Source organism: Lepidochelys olivacea (genome assembly GCF_965140295.1).
Source record: "Lepidochelys olivacea isolate rLepOli2 genome assembly, chromosome: 3".
In the NCBI taxonomy this organism is placed as follows: Eukaryota; Metazoa; Chordata; order Testudines; family Cheloniidae; genus Lepidochelys; species Lepidochelys olivacea.
The window spans coordinates 101,272,029-101,290,718 of record NC_140413.1 but is presented as its reverse complement, the minus strand read 5'-3'; the positions used below and the strand labels follow the sequence as shown (position 1 = coordinate 101,290,718).

Here is an 18,690-nt window from a genome sequence, read left to right as displayed (position 1 = left end):
TAGACAAAAATTCTTCTGTCAACCTAGCTACTGCCTCTTGGGGAGGTGGATTACCTCCACGTACAGGAGAACCCCTCAGGGATGCAGCTGTGCCACTGAAACAGTTCCGGTGTAGACAAGCCCTAAGCCAACACTGAAGGCAAGAAACCAATGAAAGGATGACAACAACCAACTTTGAATGTAATCAAACCTGAAAGAGGTGATCCCGTTCTCCCCCCTATAATTCATTAACATAGGAAGGAGAAGGGTATAGAAACACTGAAGGGTACAAAACCCCTCTGCTACCCTGCTCAAACAGCACTCCACAAGCCAGCCACCACAGACAGATAAGAAAAACAAAGAAGACTTAAGAAGAAATCTACCCAAGGAAAACCTCCCGCAAAGGCTTGAAAATCGATTGGTGAGAAGAAGTTAACTAACATATGCCAAGGAATTAGGTTTAAAACTCTTCTAATGATTTTGTTGGAATATTGAAATGCTGTTGTAACTTAGGCCATGTCTACACTGCACTTCTGTAGTTAAAAATTTCATAGCTAAGGGGTGTGAAAAAAATGACAAAAGTTTTAATGACGAAAAGTGCTGGTGTGGACAGCGCTTTGTCGGCAGGAAACACTGTCACATTGATGAAGTTCCTGCCCGTCGTTTGGGGTGGTTTTATTTTGTCACTGGGAGAGAGCCCTCCCAGCAACAAAGAGCAGATACACTGCTTACCTGACAACTGTAGCGGCACTGCTGTGCCATTGGAAGGTGCACAGTGTAGACACAGCCTTAAAAAACTATCAGCTTCTCCAGTTAATCATCGGGTGGTTAGACCATGTATTCCTGGAGAGGAGACAGGAGCTAAACAGAGGAATACTGGGATGTAAGTGGAGTTAGGTTTCTTAAATATCTACAATTGGCCTGTTTTCAGACAGCTCCTTAAATGGCTTCTTCTAAGTAACTAATTTAAAACCTTCAGTTTCATAGGACCTAGTTAAGATAGTTTATAGTTTGGCAAAGTAAGTAGTTTAGATTATTATTAACAATAATTAGACAAGCTTCACTTCCCTTAAATTCTTTTGCCAATACATGACCAGTTTTAAGTATCTAATAAGATACTAAAATGACTTCATAATAATTTGAGAAAATGGTAAGTTAAGACCAAAGTATACTAAGAGAAAAGTGTCCCCTCCCAGAGAGGCAGTTCACTCTCTAGGGTGTAATCTCCATTAAAAGCTCTCCACGGAGAGACCATACAGAAGACACTGTAATGGAGGTAAACAGTTGATCATTTGTGTTTGTTTGTTTAATGATTTCTTTTCCTTTAATAAAAAAATATAGCCCTGGTTAATAACTATGATTATTTTGCTTGGTCTTGATCCTGGTGTCCTGTAAGGTATGTAAAAGAACCACTGTGACTAAATAGTGAGAACCACATCCCAGAGTTGGCAGTAAAAAAAAACAACTAGAAGGAGCTGGCCTACCAGCTCTTGTTTCTCTAGACTAAATATTTGTAGTAATTTTTAAAATAAAATTACCTGGCAGTCAACAAATTAAAACTACCCCTTTCAATGCCACACTAAATAAATGACAAAAGACTGAAAATTTGAGAAAAAGTAAATAAAATTATGTTTCTTTTATTACAACGTTTGTTTTCTTGATCAACTGAAGAGCTGTGGTAGCTTTTTCTTTGAAAGAAACATTGATTTACTTAGATTTATTTGTCCAAGTTACTGACACATGCTCAGTTAATGATAGTCTCAAATGTTGGCAAAAACGTCTTCAGCTGTAAAATTTCAGAGAGAGGCTGATCTCTGTCCTGGTAAAAGTCAAGCCCAGTTACAAGTTCCACATCTCGAATATGTGCTGCATGAGCCCAAACTCTTTCTTCAACCCACTGGGACGCCGGTTTCCCATCCTGCCAAAGCAAAACGAGCAAAGTTCAAACACTGGTTATTCCTTCACATGTTACCAAACAACAGAATAGCCTTGTACGGCATAAGGTCCTTCACTTGAAAAAGCTCTTTCCACTCTTCCTGAAAATCTCTGTAGTCTTGCATTTGGGTGTCTGGTTTGAATAGGGTCAAATGAATGTTTTCTCTCCTTCCTGATATCAATTTACTCTACTGAACAGATATTGCTGTTTCCAATTAGTTACACTCTACTTAATTGATTATTTTGGCTGAACAGTGGAGTGTGAGAATAGAATGTATAGTATAACTCCAGTACCCCAGATCCATCTTTTGAGGAATAACCTGTATTTTGGGAGAGGATTGTAAGCAAACAGAAGTGACAAAGAAGCAAAATGCTGCTGATAAATGGTTTCTTGACGTTTCGATGGCCATTGAACTATAAAATATGGTGGAATCACATTTCCACTTGCACTTACAAATCAGTATAGTCTTATCTACTGTCTACATTAAGTACTGCCCCCCCTCAAAAAAATCAAAGAAAACTAAAATATAAAGAGTAATGGTCCAAAACACTATAATGTTTGTACTATTACTATAGAGTTTTTTTCATAAAAGGATGGTAACTTATTTTTCCATGATCATCTCCTATTTACTATGTATTGGTAGTGTATCTCTAAACATCAAGGTTATTGGTTATTAATTTAAATCTCAGAAGAAGCATTCATGTAAAAGTACACTATCTGATGTCAGCCAAAGACAAATAAGGAGTAATATTTTCCTTAGCTATGCTGGAGGGAGTAAGCCTGCTAATGCTATTACACCATTAAAATGGTCAAAGAACAAGTTTTATTCTTCAGAAAGCTGCAGTGATCCCACCCTATACATAGAGAGAGAGCTGATCTAAGTCACCTCTAATCTGTAGCTCTTCCCAGCCCTGCTACATACTCCCCACTGCCAACTGCTGAATGATAGCTGCTCTGAGTCCATCAGACCCACAGGATCCTTCCTTTCTTCCTGCATGGCTGGCTAGCTGCTTTTCTACTTAGCTGTCTCACTCTCTTCTGTCTGCCTTACCTGCTCCACACCCTGCTGCCCCAGCTTCTCACCCGCCCAACAATCTTTGCAATTTACAGCTGCTACCACTCACTTGACAACATGAACAAGCCCCTCACAAGCTGCCACTAGTTCCAGCCTTCACTCTTGACTGTTTTTTGATTAAATCAAGAATGACTGAGTTAAATACACAGGAATCTAAAGACTTCCCCCAGAAGCAATTCTGTAGAAATCACAGCTCATGCACACACACTGTGCAGAGACATGCACAAAACCATACTTACAGCACAGCTTTCACTGTTGTCAGGTCGATGAGGAATGATAAAAGACAAAACATCCAAGGAGCCCACACAGTTCAGTGGCGTATTGGACTGGTTCTTACAGCTGGTCAGCACCACAAAGTAGTGGGTCGGGACAGGGATTTGTGTGTTGTTTATATGCCTATAAAAGAACGTTAATTAAGGGGTAAGTTTGATCATCAAGGGCATAAAACGGGATGGACAGACTTTTTGGCCTGAGGGCCACATCTGGGTATGGAAATTGTATGGCGGGCCATGAATGCTAATGAAATTGGGGGTTGAGGTGTGGGAGGGAGTGAGGGCTCCGATTGGGGGTGCGGGCTATGGAGTGGGGCCAGAAATGAGGAGTTCAGTGTGAGGGAGGAAACTCTGGGCTGAGGCAGAGAGTTGGGTGTGGGGGGGCTGAAGGCTCTGGCTGGGGGTGTGGGCATGGGGTGCGGCTGGGATGAGGGGTTGGGGGTGCAGGAGGGTACTCTGGGCTGGGACCAAGGGGTTTGGAGGGTGGGAGGGGGATCGGAGCTGGGGGAGGGGGTTGGGGTGTGGGAGGGGGTCATGGGTGCAGGCTCCTGGCGGAACTTACCTCAAGCAACTCCTGGAAGCAACAGCATGTCCTCCCTTCAGCTCCTATGCAGCAGCACAGCCAGGAAGCTCTGTGCGCTGCCCTGTCTGCAGGCGTCACCCCTGCAGCTCCCATTGGCCGTGGTTCCCAGCCTCCTGGCTGCCCCCATGCATAGGAGCTTGGGGGGAGACATGCTGTTGCTTCTGAGAGCCGCGTGGAGGCATGGCACGCACGGAGCAGGGTAAGCCCCCAACCCCGCTCCCCGGCTGAAGCGGGGCAAGCCCTGGGCCCCTCTCCCTGGCAGGAGCTCGAGGGCTGGATTAAAATGTCTGAAGGGCCAGATGCAGCCCCTGGGCTGTAGTTTGCCCACCCCTGGCATAAAAGATAATATACTGTACAAGAACTGAAGTGAATGGGATTGTATGGTATGTATATATACACTCAATGCAGAATTTAACCTTTTTAAAAAAACTTGAAAACAGCCATATATATATATATATGTTTGACTGAATACTCCAGTATTCTCCATATATATATATATATATATATATGTTTGACTGAATACTCCAGCAAGGTGAGACGCTCTAAAAGCATTTTAAGCATGTGATTGTCCCACTGAAATCAAACGGACTACTCACATGCTTAAACTTAAGCATGTGCTGAAGTCCTTTGCTGGATCAAAACCAAAATGCACTGCACCTTGCAGGATTGAGCCCCATATTTGCATTTCATTCTGTTAACAATTTAGAATATAATGAAGTTTAATTTGCAAAAATTAAAGAGAAAATTAGTGTGGCAGGGTGGGTTGACAGTGCCTAACCTGAACTGCCATGAAGAAAATGACACCTGGTAACCTGTTGTAGAAAGCTAAATCCTTTTAGGATTCACAAATTAAAAATTTCCCCAAAATTAAAAATGATAGTCATCCCTATGTAGTAGGGCCTAATTCTTTGAGGTGCTGAGTGACTCCTGGATGTGCTGTATACCCTCACTTCCCACTGACAGGCACTTTATACATAGCATGATTTAACATGCAGAATGAAACATGTTTGTGAAAAATTGTAGACAGTGTTATGTGGTTGTCTGGGTATTACAGCATATTAGTTAGGAGGAATCTCCAGCCTGTCATCTAGTCCACCCTCCTGCATCATGACAGAACTGATTTCACTATTCCCAAGACATCCTTGTTAGATGTGGTATTAAGTCTAGCTTTGAATACAGCATCTCCAATGACATCAGTTCTACAACCTATTAGCCAAGAAGGTCAGGGACACAACCCCATGCTCTGGATGTCCCTAAACATCCAATTGCTGGAAGCTGGGACTGGATGACATGGGATGGATCACTCAGAATTGCCCTGTTCTATTCATTCCCTCTGAAGCATCTCACATTGGACAATGTCAGAGACAGGATACTGAGCTAGATGGGTGATTGTTCTGACCCAGTATGGCCATTTTTATGTCCCAATGTTGCAGAGGTCCCCCCAAAAAGTGGGCTCCCCCTGCGTTTCCATGGGAACCAGATCAGGGTTGCCATCTTATATCCCATGCACCTGCAACAGCATGTGGTTAGCACACTGTTTATCTGATATGTGTGTATAGTGTCTGTCTCTAGGTATGTAATTGTTATGACGATTTTCTCTGTATTGCAATATTAAGTTCCCAAGGATTTTGCCATTTTGTGAGTAAGCATTATATGAGAGGATATACTCTGTGCTCCTCTCATGGATACTTTACTTTTGATCTTTCTTGTTTCTCTTAACCTATAACAGAAGTCATTCAGCCTGAACGAATATGGCTGGAATGGAATGAAATATGGTTGGAAAATGGAAACCATAACAGCAAATATATCTGAAATAAGCCAGAGTGTGACCTTTCTCTGTTACCTTTTTGTACTTACTGTGTAATTTCATGAAGAGCATCAAAATGGCCATCATAATTGTAATCAAACACTGGTCCGCTGATCACATTCAGTCCATTCCTCTCCGCAGCATACTTTAGAAGCAGCACATCATGGAAATAGTTCCATATCTCTGTCATTAAAATGACAGTTGAACATAATTAATACCCGTTCCAAAATGCTCTACCTCTATTACATTAATGATCATGTGAATATTTTTTCACTTTTTGCCATAGGCAAAGAATGAAAACGTAGCACATTCGTCCAGGCTAAACTGTCACTTCTTCTATATTTTATATATTTTTTAAATATTTCACTTAAGCAGATTTAGAGGGAAACTATTGTATTGACACAATCAGTGTACTCTGTTCACCTATGGAAGAGGTGTGGTAAAGGCTATGCCATTGCAAGCTTCTCCACACAGTCCAGCGATATGCCTCAAGCTGAATTTTTAAAGAACAACTCTTGAACTGAGAGGACAGTTTATTTTCAATACCTAGCAGTTCTTGGCCTCTCTGCTGAGACTACCGACAATGGTGCCAACTGGTGCTCGCTGAGATGGTGTTTTTTGGGATGTGGATATTTATTCATAGGAACTAGTCTGAGTCAACTGACCACATTTCAAATACCAGTGGGCCATTTAACTTATTTTACTTATGTCATTTAATTAAACATTTATCTTTACAATGTAAACTAGTGATAAAAGGTGCACAGTTATGGACAGTGTGGCTAAAAATATACTCTTTATGTTTACCTGTTACTGATATACCTGTAATCTATAGTCTGCAGTAACTGGCCAGTGAGTTTTATATTTCTTGTGACAGGGTGTTCCATCTCTAGTTATTTATTTTCCCTTAGGGATTCAGGTCACTTTGCTGTTCTGGGTTTCTTTGCTTTATGTGGTATGAGCGAATGGGATATGAATGAACTGTGAAAAGCAGTCCAGTCATTTTTATTTTCTTTCTTTTTTCTGTTACTTGCTGTAGTATTTTCTATATTTCTCCTTTGTCTTAGAAAACCAGCCCTGGACTATTAGACAAAACATGCATCTGTAGACAAGTCATAGCTCATGGTTTCTAATAGCCAGAAGCAAGGACAGATGGATGGGAATAACAGGGTTCATTGTAGTTGTACACAAGCACATCTGCCTGATATGCATTTTCCAAATAAAGGTCCAGATTCTCTGGTTCGCTGAGATTCTGCATGGTGAAGCAGGGGCAGTGTCACAGAGCTAGTTACTAATTCCAGTCTGCCTACTTCTCCTCCTGCATGGGGTCAAGAGAAGATAAAAGAGGAGCCAGGCACTCCATCTGTGTATCTACTGGTGACTTCCCCCATACCAGGAGAATCCCCAGCAACAGCTTTGCAGCCAGTCTCTACCTCCTCAGCACCACCCTGAGTGGTTCAAAGAGAGTAGTGAGGGGAAAGAATCTCCCCAAAGTCTTCATCTTCATCATCTGGACCCATGGAAAAGAAGCCCTTGAGGGATTCCACCATGATTTCAACAATTTCCATCCCACCACCAACCTCAGCCTGGTCCAGTCCACACAAGAGATCCACTTCCTGGACACTACAGTGCTAATAAACAATGGTCACATAAACACCACCCTATACCGGAAACCTACTGACCGCTATTCCTACCTGCATGCCTCCAGCTTTCACCCTGACCACACCACACGATCCATCGTCTACAGCCAAGCTCTGCGATACAACCGCATTTGCTCCAACCCCTCAGACAGAGACAAACACCTACAAGATCTCTGTCAAGCTTTCTTACAACTACAATACCCACCTGCAGAAGTAAAGAAACAGATTGATAGAGCCAGAAGAGTTCCCAGAAGTTACCTACTACAGGACAGGCCTAACAAAGAAAATTACAGAACGCCACTAGCCGTCACCTTCAGCCCCCAACTAAAACCCCTCCAACGCATTATTAAGGATCTACAACCTATCCTAAAGGATGACCCAACACTCTCACAAATCTTGGGAGACAGGCCAGTCCTTGCCTACAGACAGCCCCGCAACCTGAAGCAAATACTCACCAACAACCACATACCACACAACAGAACCACTAACCCAGGAACTTATCCTTGCAACAAAGCCCGTTGCCAATTGTGCCCACATATCTATTCAGGGGACACCATCACAGGGCCTAATAACATCAGCCACACTATCAGAGGCTCGTTCACCTGCACATCCACCAATGTGATATATGCCATCATGTGCCAGCAATGCCCCTCTGCCATATACATTGGTCAAACTGGACAGTCTCTACGTAAAAGAATAAATGGACACAAATCAGATGTCAAGAATTATAACATTCATAAACCAGTCGGAGAACACTTCAATCTCTCTGGTCACGCAATCACAGACATGAAGGTCGCTATCTTAAAACAAAAAAACTTCAAATCCAGACTCCAGCGAGAAACTGCTGAATTGGAATTCATTTGCAAATTGGATACTATTAATTTAGGCTTAAATAGAGACTGGGAGTGGCTAAGTCATTATGCAAGGTAGCCTGTTTCCTCTTGTTTTTTCCTACCCCCTCCCCCAGATGTTCTGGTTTAACTTGGATTTAAACTTGAAGAGTGGTCAGTTTGGATGAGCTATTACCAGCAGGAGAGTGAGTTTGTGTGTGTATGGGGGTGGGGGGGATGTGAGAAAACCTGGATTTGTGCAGGAAATAGCCCAACTTGATTGTCATGCACATTGTGTAAGGAGTTGTCACTTTGGATGGGCTATCACCAGCAGGAGAGTGAATTTGTGTGGGGGGGTGGAGGGTGAGAAAACCTGGATTTGTGCTGGAAATGGCCCACCTGATAATCACTTTAGATAAGCTATTACCAGCAGGACAGTGGGGTGGGAGGAGGTATTGTTTCATATTCTCTGTGTATATATAAAGCCTGCTGCAGTTTCCACGATATGCATCTGAGGAAGTGAGCTGTAGCTCACGAAAGCTTATGCTCTAATAAATTGGTTAGTCTCTAAGGTGCCACAAATACTCCTTTCCACTTTTTAGTGCAATTGTACTCGATCTGGATATACTGAATATGATCAGTTAAGAAAAGAATTTTTAAAATCTTTTAATTTTTTCTTAATTTTCTTTAGTCAATTATCATTTAATAAACTGCAGGAAAATGTTCAGCATTTTTTGAGGTTCAGGTTTTGAGAACCTACTTTTGAATTCTTCATACATGGGCACAATATTGCTGGTAAGTAAGGCATCATATTGTTCTGGACCAGTTGCATTGAAATCTGTAAAAAAACCGAAACATGCATTAATGACTGATATATAGGAAGATGTTTCTCAATGTTCAGTTTACGTATCCCTGCAGACTGAAGGCAAATTATTGCAGGTAATTAAAATCTCACATTAATAAGTGAACTATATAAATATACATACATAAATAATACATAATTATATATACAAACACGCAGCTGTTTGAACAGGATTGGGGGCTTGTTCTGTTATACTGGAAAATATTACCCTGGGATAGACAACAAAAATATCCCTTACACCCCAATAAAAGGTCTCCCTCCTTTAAATTTCTCAGAAAAATGTAATCTGTGAGGAATGTCAGGGAGGAACCATTAGCACAAAGTATGTCACATCTGTTCCCTAGGATTTTGTTTACTGCCTCAAGCCTATTCAGCTTTTAGCAACCTATATATTTTAAAAAATAGATGCATTTACTTGATCTATTTATATTTCAATGAACTATTCTAGAATATACATTTTTTCCACTGGGAAGCAGGTCCCCCAAGACAAGGCTGCTCACATGTACCAAATTGTGTGGTACCTTTGTGATGGGAAAAAAGGGCTATGGGCTGACAACTACTGTTTGACTGTTGCAAAACTAACCCTTCCAATATATCAAACCTAACATAAAAAAAATCAAAATTTACATGGAGTGACACAGCATGGGCCAGATTCTTGACTCCACTCTGGTCTCTTTATGTCATTCTGGTCAGCTTTCATCACAGCCAGCATATCTTCCATTTTTAAAGTAAACCTAAATCTTCTGAACTGAAAATATTTGGGCAGGATTACCATGGATATGTGGGTGGCTGCTGCAAAATGTATTGACTTTCTAATAGTAATTTTACTGCTTTTGGTTAATGCACAGCCACTGGAAACCTCTTTATTTATTTATTTATTTTGCACAGCACACTTATCCCAGGCAGGTTGCTTTGGTGTTTAGATATGCTTTAAACACAAACCCACATCCAGCTGATTAAGACTTTCTAAACACTAGCTATAAAAAGAATCCTACTGACTGGGAGGATACAGGAAGCCGTGGGTGATGTTCAGGTCTAGCTGGTAGTCAGAGCAGTTTTGGCTTTGAGTAGCCGGGATTCTAACATCAGCCCGCAGACAGTCTGGAATAGTGGAAGGAAGTGAAGATGCGTCTGCCTGCTAAAAAGAAAAAGGGGGGAAATAGTGTTACACCCACAGTTGTGGCTAACCTTATACCCTGTATGGTTTGTGACTTCCTAGAATGGTTTTCATTGAATCTTTTCCTATTTTCATAATGAATCAGCTCAATACAAGTAATGGAAAATTATGTTTTCTGTAGTGTTTTTCCTTGGTCCTTCTGTTTTTCAGTAATCCAATTAGGGAAAACCCTTAGCATGGTGTAAAATGGTAGTAGCAAGACTAAGGTAGTATCTTAGCCCAAAAAGGTGACATGTTTGGCCCATTCAGCTCTCTAAAAATAAATTCACTTCCTACTGCAGAGCAGTTAACATGTGAGAATCACATACTGGCTGATGTTATTTTAGCCATATCCAGATGGGCTAAGCAATGACACCAAGAAACTGTATGGACTAGATTCTCAGCAGCTATAAATCAGTACAACTCCTTCCACTTCAATGAAGCAATATTAATTCACACCAGCTGAAGAGCTGACCCACAACATTTCAACTGTAATTTCGGTATTTACAACTGCTAGGATTGCACCCACGACAACACCAGAATTGTATTTTATCTGCACAACTGTATTTTATTTTTCAGCAGCAGCTCTTACTTCCATTTAATTTCTTCTCCGTTTTGTTAAGAAAGGTATTTTATCTGATATGAGGCTATAATTAATTAGATCCATCATTCACAACTCATGAGCTTTCTTCTGTTTTATTCTTAACACGACATGTTGAGGTTTTTTTATGTGTTTTTTGTTTTAATGATCTAGGAAGCAGCCTAAGCTTTATAAACCTTTATCAGATAGGAAGAGGACAGATGTAGTGCAACATCACTTTTGATCTGTTAAAGGTGAACTGCAGTGGGGGAAATCGTGCTTGTGCCTCTTTTTTCCACTTTGTATGAAAATCTCTGTAGGTGCCCATCCTATGTTCTAGGTGCGCATTACATTGAAGAAATATAATGTAAAGGATAAATAGCTATCCATCAGGAAATATAAGCCACAATCCTGCACTGAGATCCATTAATTTCAACCTCTAGCCCCAGAGGGTGTCCTGCTGAAGTCAACAGGGATCCACATGGGTGCAAACCTGAATGTTAGTAGATCTGATTGCAGCATCAGGGACACAATGAGGATTCTAACCTAAATCACTATAGCCCTCCACCTCCACCTTCTCCAAAAACCTGGAGGGAAATATGGAGTTTGCAGCACGTATAGAAAGTTAACAAATTGAGGCTCTGACATACTCAAGGGGAAACTGTGATCCAAAGTCAAGAACATCCATGGACAACACCTTTCCTCCCCACCCACCCCAGCAGTGCTCTCCTGCATCTTGCAAGGAACTCCAGCTGAAGCATGTCCACTAACTGGGATAGTACATCATGAGGAGAGAAATGATCTCTCAGGAAATCAGGCCAAAAACTATTTAAGGCTTGGTAGGTTAACATCCAATTACATCTGGAAACTTATTAGAGAAGTGCAGAGCCTGGTGTAAAGGTGGAATTGTTTCCAGTGTGAAACTCCACTTAACAAGCAGGTGGAAGCATTTATAAGAACATCAGAATGGCAATACTGGGTCAGACCAATGGTCCATCTAGCCCAGTATCCTGTCTTCTGAAGGTGGCCAATGCCAGGTGCTTCAGAGGGAATGAACAGAATAGGTAATCATCAAGTGATCTATCCCCTGTCGCACATTCCCATCCTGACTAATAGCCCTTGATGGACCTATCACCCATGAACTTATCTAATTCTTTTTTGAACCCTGTTATAGTCTTGGCCTTCACAACATCCTCTGGCAAAGAGTTCCACAGGTTGACTGTGAAGAAATAGTTCCTTTTGTTTGTTTTAAACCTGCTGCCTATTAATTTCATTTGGTGACCTCTAGTTCTTGTGTTATGAGAAGGAGTAAATAACACTTCCTTATTCACTTTCTCCACACCAGTCAAAATTTTATAGACCACTATCTTATTCCCCCTTAGTCATCTTTTTTCCAAGATGAAAAGTCCCAGTCTTATTAATCTCTCCTCAAATGGAAGCCGTTCCATACCCCTAATAATTTTTGTTGCCCTTTTCTGTACCTTTTCTAATTCCAATATATCGTTTTTGAGACGGGGCAACCAGATCCTGCACACAGTATTCAAGATGTGGGTGTACCATGGATTTAAATAGAGGCAATATGATATTTTCTGTCTTATTATCTATACCTTTTCTAATGATTCCCAACATTCTGTTAACCTTTTTGACTGCCGCTGCACATTGAGTGGATGTTTACAGAGAACTATTCACAATGACTCCTAGATCTCTTTCTTGAGAGAGGGGCTAATTTAGGCCCCATCATTTTATATGCATGGTTGCAATTACGTTTTCCAATGTGTATTATTTTGCATTTATCAATACTGATCAATATAAATATTATCAATATCAACTGATTAATAACAACATTATTAATAGCTTCTTTTTCTGAATGGTGTCTAAACGTAGCCCTATGTGGAGCTGTCATAAATATAAAGGGAAGGGTAAGACACCTTTAAATCCCTCCTGGCCAGAGGAAAAACCCTTTCACCTGTAAAGGGTTAAGAAGCTAGGATAACCTCGCTGGCACCTGACCAAAATGACCAATGAGGAGACAAGATACTTTCAAAGCTGGAGGGGAGACAAACAAAGGCTCTCTCTGTCTGTGTGTTGCTTTTGCTGGGACCAGAGCAGGAATGCAGGTCAGATCTCCTGCAAACCTATTACTAGCAATCTAGTTAGATATGCATTAGATTCTGTTTTGTTTAAATGGCTGATAAAATAAGTTGTGTTGAATGGAATGTATATTCCTGTTTTTGTGTCTTTTTGTAACTTAAGGCTTTGCCTAGAGGGATTCTCTATGTTTTGAATCTGATTACTCTGTAAGGTATTTACCATCCTGATTTTACAGAGGTGATTCTTTTACTATTTCTTCAATTAAAATTTTTCTTGTTCTTAAGATCCAAGGGTTTGGGTCTGTGTTCACCTTTGCAAATTGGTGAGGATTTTTATCAAGCCTTCCCCAGGAAAGGGGGTGTAGGGTTTGTGGAGGATTTTGGGGGGAAAGACGTTTCCAAGTGGGCTCTTTCCCTGTTGTATATCTGTTAGACGCTTGGTGGTGGCAGCAATAAAGTCCAAGGGCAAAAGGTAAAATAGTCTGTACCTTGGGGAAGTTTTAATCTAATCTGGTAAAAATAAGCTTAGGGGGTTTTTCATGCAGGTCCCCTCATCTGTACCCTAGAGTTCAGAGTGGGGAAGGAACCTTGACAGAAGCTTATTACAGGAATCTAATCACAAGTTGACAAACACACGAATAAATGGGGCAAGGGCCATCTTAGACAGAAAGTGTCATTTTTTCTCACCACACACAGATGAGAGTGTGCTCATAACTATGGATGCTCCCTGAGCATCCAGGAACAGCCCAAGATCTAATACCACATCTCAGTCATGCATCTGGGCTACAAATGGCATTCAAAATCCTCCAATCAGAGGAACTAATATAAATCCCACCAACTGTTCTGGCATCTTGTCCTAAGCCACCAACATTATTTCACTCCTCTCCAGATACACAGTAATTCTCATCCAAGCCTCAAATTTATATAGACAGTGGGTTATTTATTCTACTGCTCCAGCCAAATCAAAAGAATAGAGATGCAGAGCAAGTTGTCATCTGAATATTGAATATATCACAGACCATATATCTTCACTAACTCTCCCAGTCACTTCATCTACATGTTGAGCAGGAAGAGTGTTAATATAGATCCCTATTGTACCTCGCAAGAGAGAACTCTCAAGTTGGAGAAATAAGTACCCACAAATAACCTCTGTGTTCTCTCAGAAAGATAAGAGAGGAACCACTCAGCTCTGTAACACTCTTGCTAGGTTCCACAACCAAATCAACAAAACCTCATGATCAGCAGTATCAAAAGCTGTTGACAAGTTTATAATAAGCATCAGTGATACATTTATCCTCACCCTTTGCTCGAAGGAGAGTCCCAGCTAATCCAATCAATGCAGTGTCTGTCCCACACCCTAGTGACTATGGCCAAAGAAACTGGAAGGCTTCAGAAACTATCAGAGTTGCTGAGCCACAACCTACTCAATGACTTCCCTGTCCCAAAAAAATGGGAGATTTGCTATTGGTCAATAGCTAGGCAGAATGTATGTATCAAGAAGTGGTCCCTTAAGCAATGCTCTCATGATAGCCTCTTTAAGAAATCTCTTTCTTCATAAGTTTCAGAGTAACAGCTGTGTTAGTCTGTATTTGCAAAAAGAAAAGGAGTACTTGTGGCACCTTAGAGACTAACCAATTTATTTGAGCATGAGCTTTCGTGAGCTACAGCTCACTTCATCGGATGCATACTGTGGAAAGTACAGAAGACGTTTTTATACACACAGACCATGAAAAAATGGGTGATTATCACTACAAAAGGTTTTCTCTCCCCCCACCCCACTCTCCTGCTGGTAATAGCTTATGTAAAGTGATCACTCTCCTTACAATGTGTATAATAATCAAGGTGGGCCATTTCCAGCACAAATCCAGGTTTTCTTCCCACCACCCCCCTACCCCCCAACACAGACACAAACCCACTCTCCTGTTCGTAATAGCTTATCTAAAGTGATGACTCTCCTTACAATGTGTATGATAATCAAGGTGGGCCATTTCCAGCACAAATCCAGGGTTTAACAAGAACATCTGAGGAAGGGGGAGGGGGGTAGGAAAAAACAAGGGGAAATAGGTTACCTTGCATAATGACTTAGCCACTCCCAGTCTCTATTCAAGCCTAAGTTAATTGTATCAAATTTGCAAATGAATTCCAATTCAGCAGTCTCTCGCTGGAGTCTGGATTGGAAGTTTTTCTGTTGTAAGATCGCAACCTTCATGTCTGTAATCGTGTTACCAGAGAGACTGAAGTGTTCTCCGACTTGTTTATGAATGTTATAATTCTTGACATCTGATTTGTGTCCATTTATTCTTTTACGTAGAGACTGTCCAGTTTGACCAATGTACATGGCAGAGGGGCACTGCTGGCACATGATGGCATATATCACATTGGTAGATGTGCAGGTGAATGAGCCTCTGATAGTGTGGCTGACAGCCCCCCAACCTGAAGCGAATACTCACCAGGAACCACATACCACACAAGAGAACCGCTAACCCAGGAACCTATCCTTGCAACAAAGCCCGTTGCCAACTGTGTCCACATATCTATTCAGGGGACACCATCACAGGGCCTGATAACATCAGCCACACTATCAGAGGCTCGTTCACTGTACTTTCCACAGTATGCATCCGATGAAGTGGGCTGTAGCTCACGAAAGCTTATGCTCAAATAAATTGGTTAGTCTCTAAGGTGCCACAAGTAATCCTTTTCTTTCTTCATAAGCTACACAGACAGACAATCTGTTACAACAGGTTAGACTCAGAAGACTTTTGTCACTGGATCTATAGCTGTATCCTCTCTCATTTCCTCTATCTCAGGTCACATGGTGAACCATGGTGACCTGTGAAGAAAAAACAGTTACAGTGACTTTAGAAAACTACTCCATAGATAAAATTACCCAATCCATTCTCCAGTTCATGTTACAAGAATAAGATTTTTTTAAACAACCCAGTAATTAATGTTTCCAGATGCATAATTTATTTTCATCACATGACGAACTAAATATAGTATTCCGCAGCTGTTGTGGTCTGTCATGTCAATTTTCAGCCACTTCCAGGAGGGGATTTTTGGGGTAATACCAGCAGAAAAAATACTTAAACCACAAAAAACAAAGATCCCATAAACCCAAAGCACCAAGGTCTTTTTTTCCATAAATCATAAAATACCAAACAAGTCTCAATTCTGTTTTCATCACAGTGCAGTAAAGATTTTATTCTTTAAGGATAAGATTCAAAAGCTAATCTAATTTACAATATTTTTATACTAAACAAAAAACCCTTGCATGTAATTTTCTTTATCTACAAACACACTCTAGAGTCATATCCAGAGGAACTACAGCAAACTCAGAAAGGCAAATAAAATTATAGTGTTCCAGAGTGCAAATTCAACTTACAACCAACAAAATATTATAAAGGGTATGGTAGCTTTGAATTCTACACAACAGAATTAGTGTTCCAGCCTGTTACATCCTGATTGGGTGGGAGAGGTGGGTGGCTTGATGCAACCAATTCCTTCCTCTCGAGGAGATGAGTATGTTACCTCAGAAATGCATTCCAAGCACCAATAGTTTAAATCAGATTTTCCTCTGAATCAGAGTCACAGGTAACAGAAAATCCAGCTGCTGTTACTGGTATACTGTCTGTAATTATGATAATATAAATATTTGTGACAGCTTATTAATATCCAGTCAGAAAGAATTGTTCATTCATAACACTGCTAATCACACACAAAGAAAATTACATATAAGAACTTTTTGAGCCAGATTTTTGGCCCTGCACTGGCCCCTTTGCACTGATCCTGATTAACCAGCCACCTGAGGGAAACCCCAGGTGACAGTCAGTAAAGACTCAGCCTGCTTCATTTTGTTGTCCTGCTTGAGTCTCTCTGTATCTGTCTAGCAGTCAGAAACACATCCGCCTAAAGGCACTGCTAACCACACAGCATTGTTTCTCCAGCTTATAGGTAACCGCAGGATGTACTGCTCATTTAGAGGAAAACTATTTCCATGGACCTTGGCATCTCCATGGTATGGTGCCCAAAGCATACAAGCAGATACAGTTACTACAGCCACCTAGCATTCATCTATTGGTAGAAGTAATGAGGCTTTTGGCATGCTTAAAAGGGAGCGGAGCAGGCTGCGGCCGGGTCACTGCACTTACCATGTGGTAAGTGCAGGGTCGTGCCTGGCTGCAATCTTCAGGGGAGTGGGGGCAACTCTACAAGGTTCACCCATCCACAGTTATAATGAGAGCATATATCAATCACACTGCTAAGGAATTGTAAATACACGGAATATATTTGCAACAGAAACTGCATTAGTAGAAACTATTCAGTAAGTTTGTATATTTTTGGAAAGCTTTCTTGGCAGAGAAAGCCAAAAATAAGCATAAGAAAACTTGCAAGGACTCATTCTTGGAAATCATAGTTTGACTTTTTTCTGGCTGATAGACAAACTGGAGCCCATGTGCATGACTGCCACTGAATGACCAAGAGAGAGCACTCATCTTTTGGTTTTAGTTGTGTTTATTTTCTCATTTATTATTATTTTCTCTCATTGTTCTTATTCTATTCCCCTCCTTTGCCCTGTGGGACTGTGTAGTAGTTTTTACTCAATGGCCAGCAGGCCTAGTGGGCAGGCCATGGCTCAACAGTCCCACCATCCCGCAAAGTCCTGGCATGGGGGGAGGAGAGGACGCAGGGGGACCCAGGACCTGGCCCAAGTATAGTCCTGGTCACCTCTTCCTGATACAAGTGACCAGCTTCCCTTGAGCTACCCCGTTCTCTATTCAATTTGATGCATGGGCGCCCCCTCAACATGGAGTTCCCAAACAGTGTCAGCAGTTCAGTTAGTCAGATAAGCATTCCTCGACTCTCTTCCTAGAGCCCAGTTATTTTCCCTCCACAGGGAGAAAAAAAAGGGGGAAAAGGCTCCCAGTTGGGTCTTGGCCACAGTCCAGACCCCTTCTTGTGGGTTGCTTTGCCTCCAAAAGCTGCAAACCAACTACTTCTCCTTCATTCTCATCCCCACCCACCCACCCCCATCCCAGAGTGACAGAGTCCCCTTTTGAGCAGATCCTCCATTTGGAGTATGCTTCACACCTGCGGAGGGGCAGGGAAGGGCCCGTTTTTCCCAGTACTGCTTCTTCATTCCCTGCAATTTCGACACCCATGGCTAGCTCATGCCAGCTGACTCAGGCTCACAGGGCTCGGCTGTTGAATTGCAGTGCAGACATTCGGGCTTGGGCTGCAGGCTGGACTCTAGGACCCTGTGAGATGACAGCATGAGAGATGCAGCCCAAGCCCGCATGTCTACACTGTAATTAAGAGCTCCTTAGCTCGAGTCAGCTGGCATGGGCCAGCTGCAGGTTTTTAATTATCGTATAGACACACCATTAGTCTCTGTGTTGGGTCTGTAAATGTCCTCACAGACTGTAAGGCAGGTTCTGTGCCTCTGCTTTCCTATCCTATTTCCCATTTTATACAAACAGGTTTAGTTGAACCAACTTAACTGTTGTGCTTCAATCTTTGTATCTTTTGTGCCCCTATCAAGTGGCCATTTCCACATTTTAAAATAATTTTTAAGTTATTCAAGGTACAATTAGTTTTGGTTATTATACAGGTTGTTTTTCAAGATACGCTAGATTTGGACAATTCAGGTGTGTTTAAAAAGCATTACAAATATGTTGCTTAAACCCCCTGCCACCATTTGGAACCAAACACTAACCTGGAACTATATTGCTTTGGGGGAGTAAAATAAAATTCCACCTTTCCATTACCAGACTCCAAGTAAACTCAACCTGTTCTGTTCTCAAAAGAAAAAAGATTACATTGCAAGAAAGAAATAATCCGGAAGAGTCATATAATGTCCCCTGGTTCATAACCAATTTTCCTAAC

General features: G+C 41.4%; 1 protein-coding gene across 1 annotated transcript in view; it reads right to left on the bottom strand.

Annotated features, from left to right (window-relative positions):
* Nucleotides 1-1,620: 1,620 nt before the first annotated feature.
* The window catches only part of ENPP3 (ectonucleotide pyrophosphatase/phosphodiesterase 3), an 86,062-nt gene continuing 68,992 nt past the window's right edge, over nt 1,621-18,690 (bottom strand). Inside the window, exons 21-25 of the mRNA XM_084624368.1 lie at nt 9,981-10,119; nt 8,880-8,957; nt 5,703-5,835; nt 3,230-3,386; nt 1,621-1,897 (exon numbers count right to left, since the gene is read on the bottom strand). Coding sequence (XP_084480494.1) covers nt 1,724-1,897; nt 3,230-3,386; nt 5,703-5,835; nt 8,880-8,957; nt 9,981-10,119 — 681 coding nt within the window. The 3' untranslated portion in view covers nt 1,621-1,723. The remainder of the gene's footprint in view (nt 1,898-3,229; nt 3,387-5,702; nt 5,836-8,879; nt 8,958-9,980; nt 10,120-18,690) is intronic.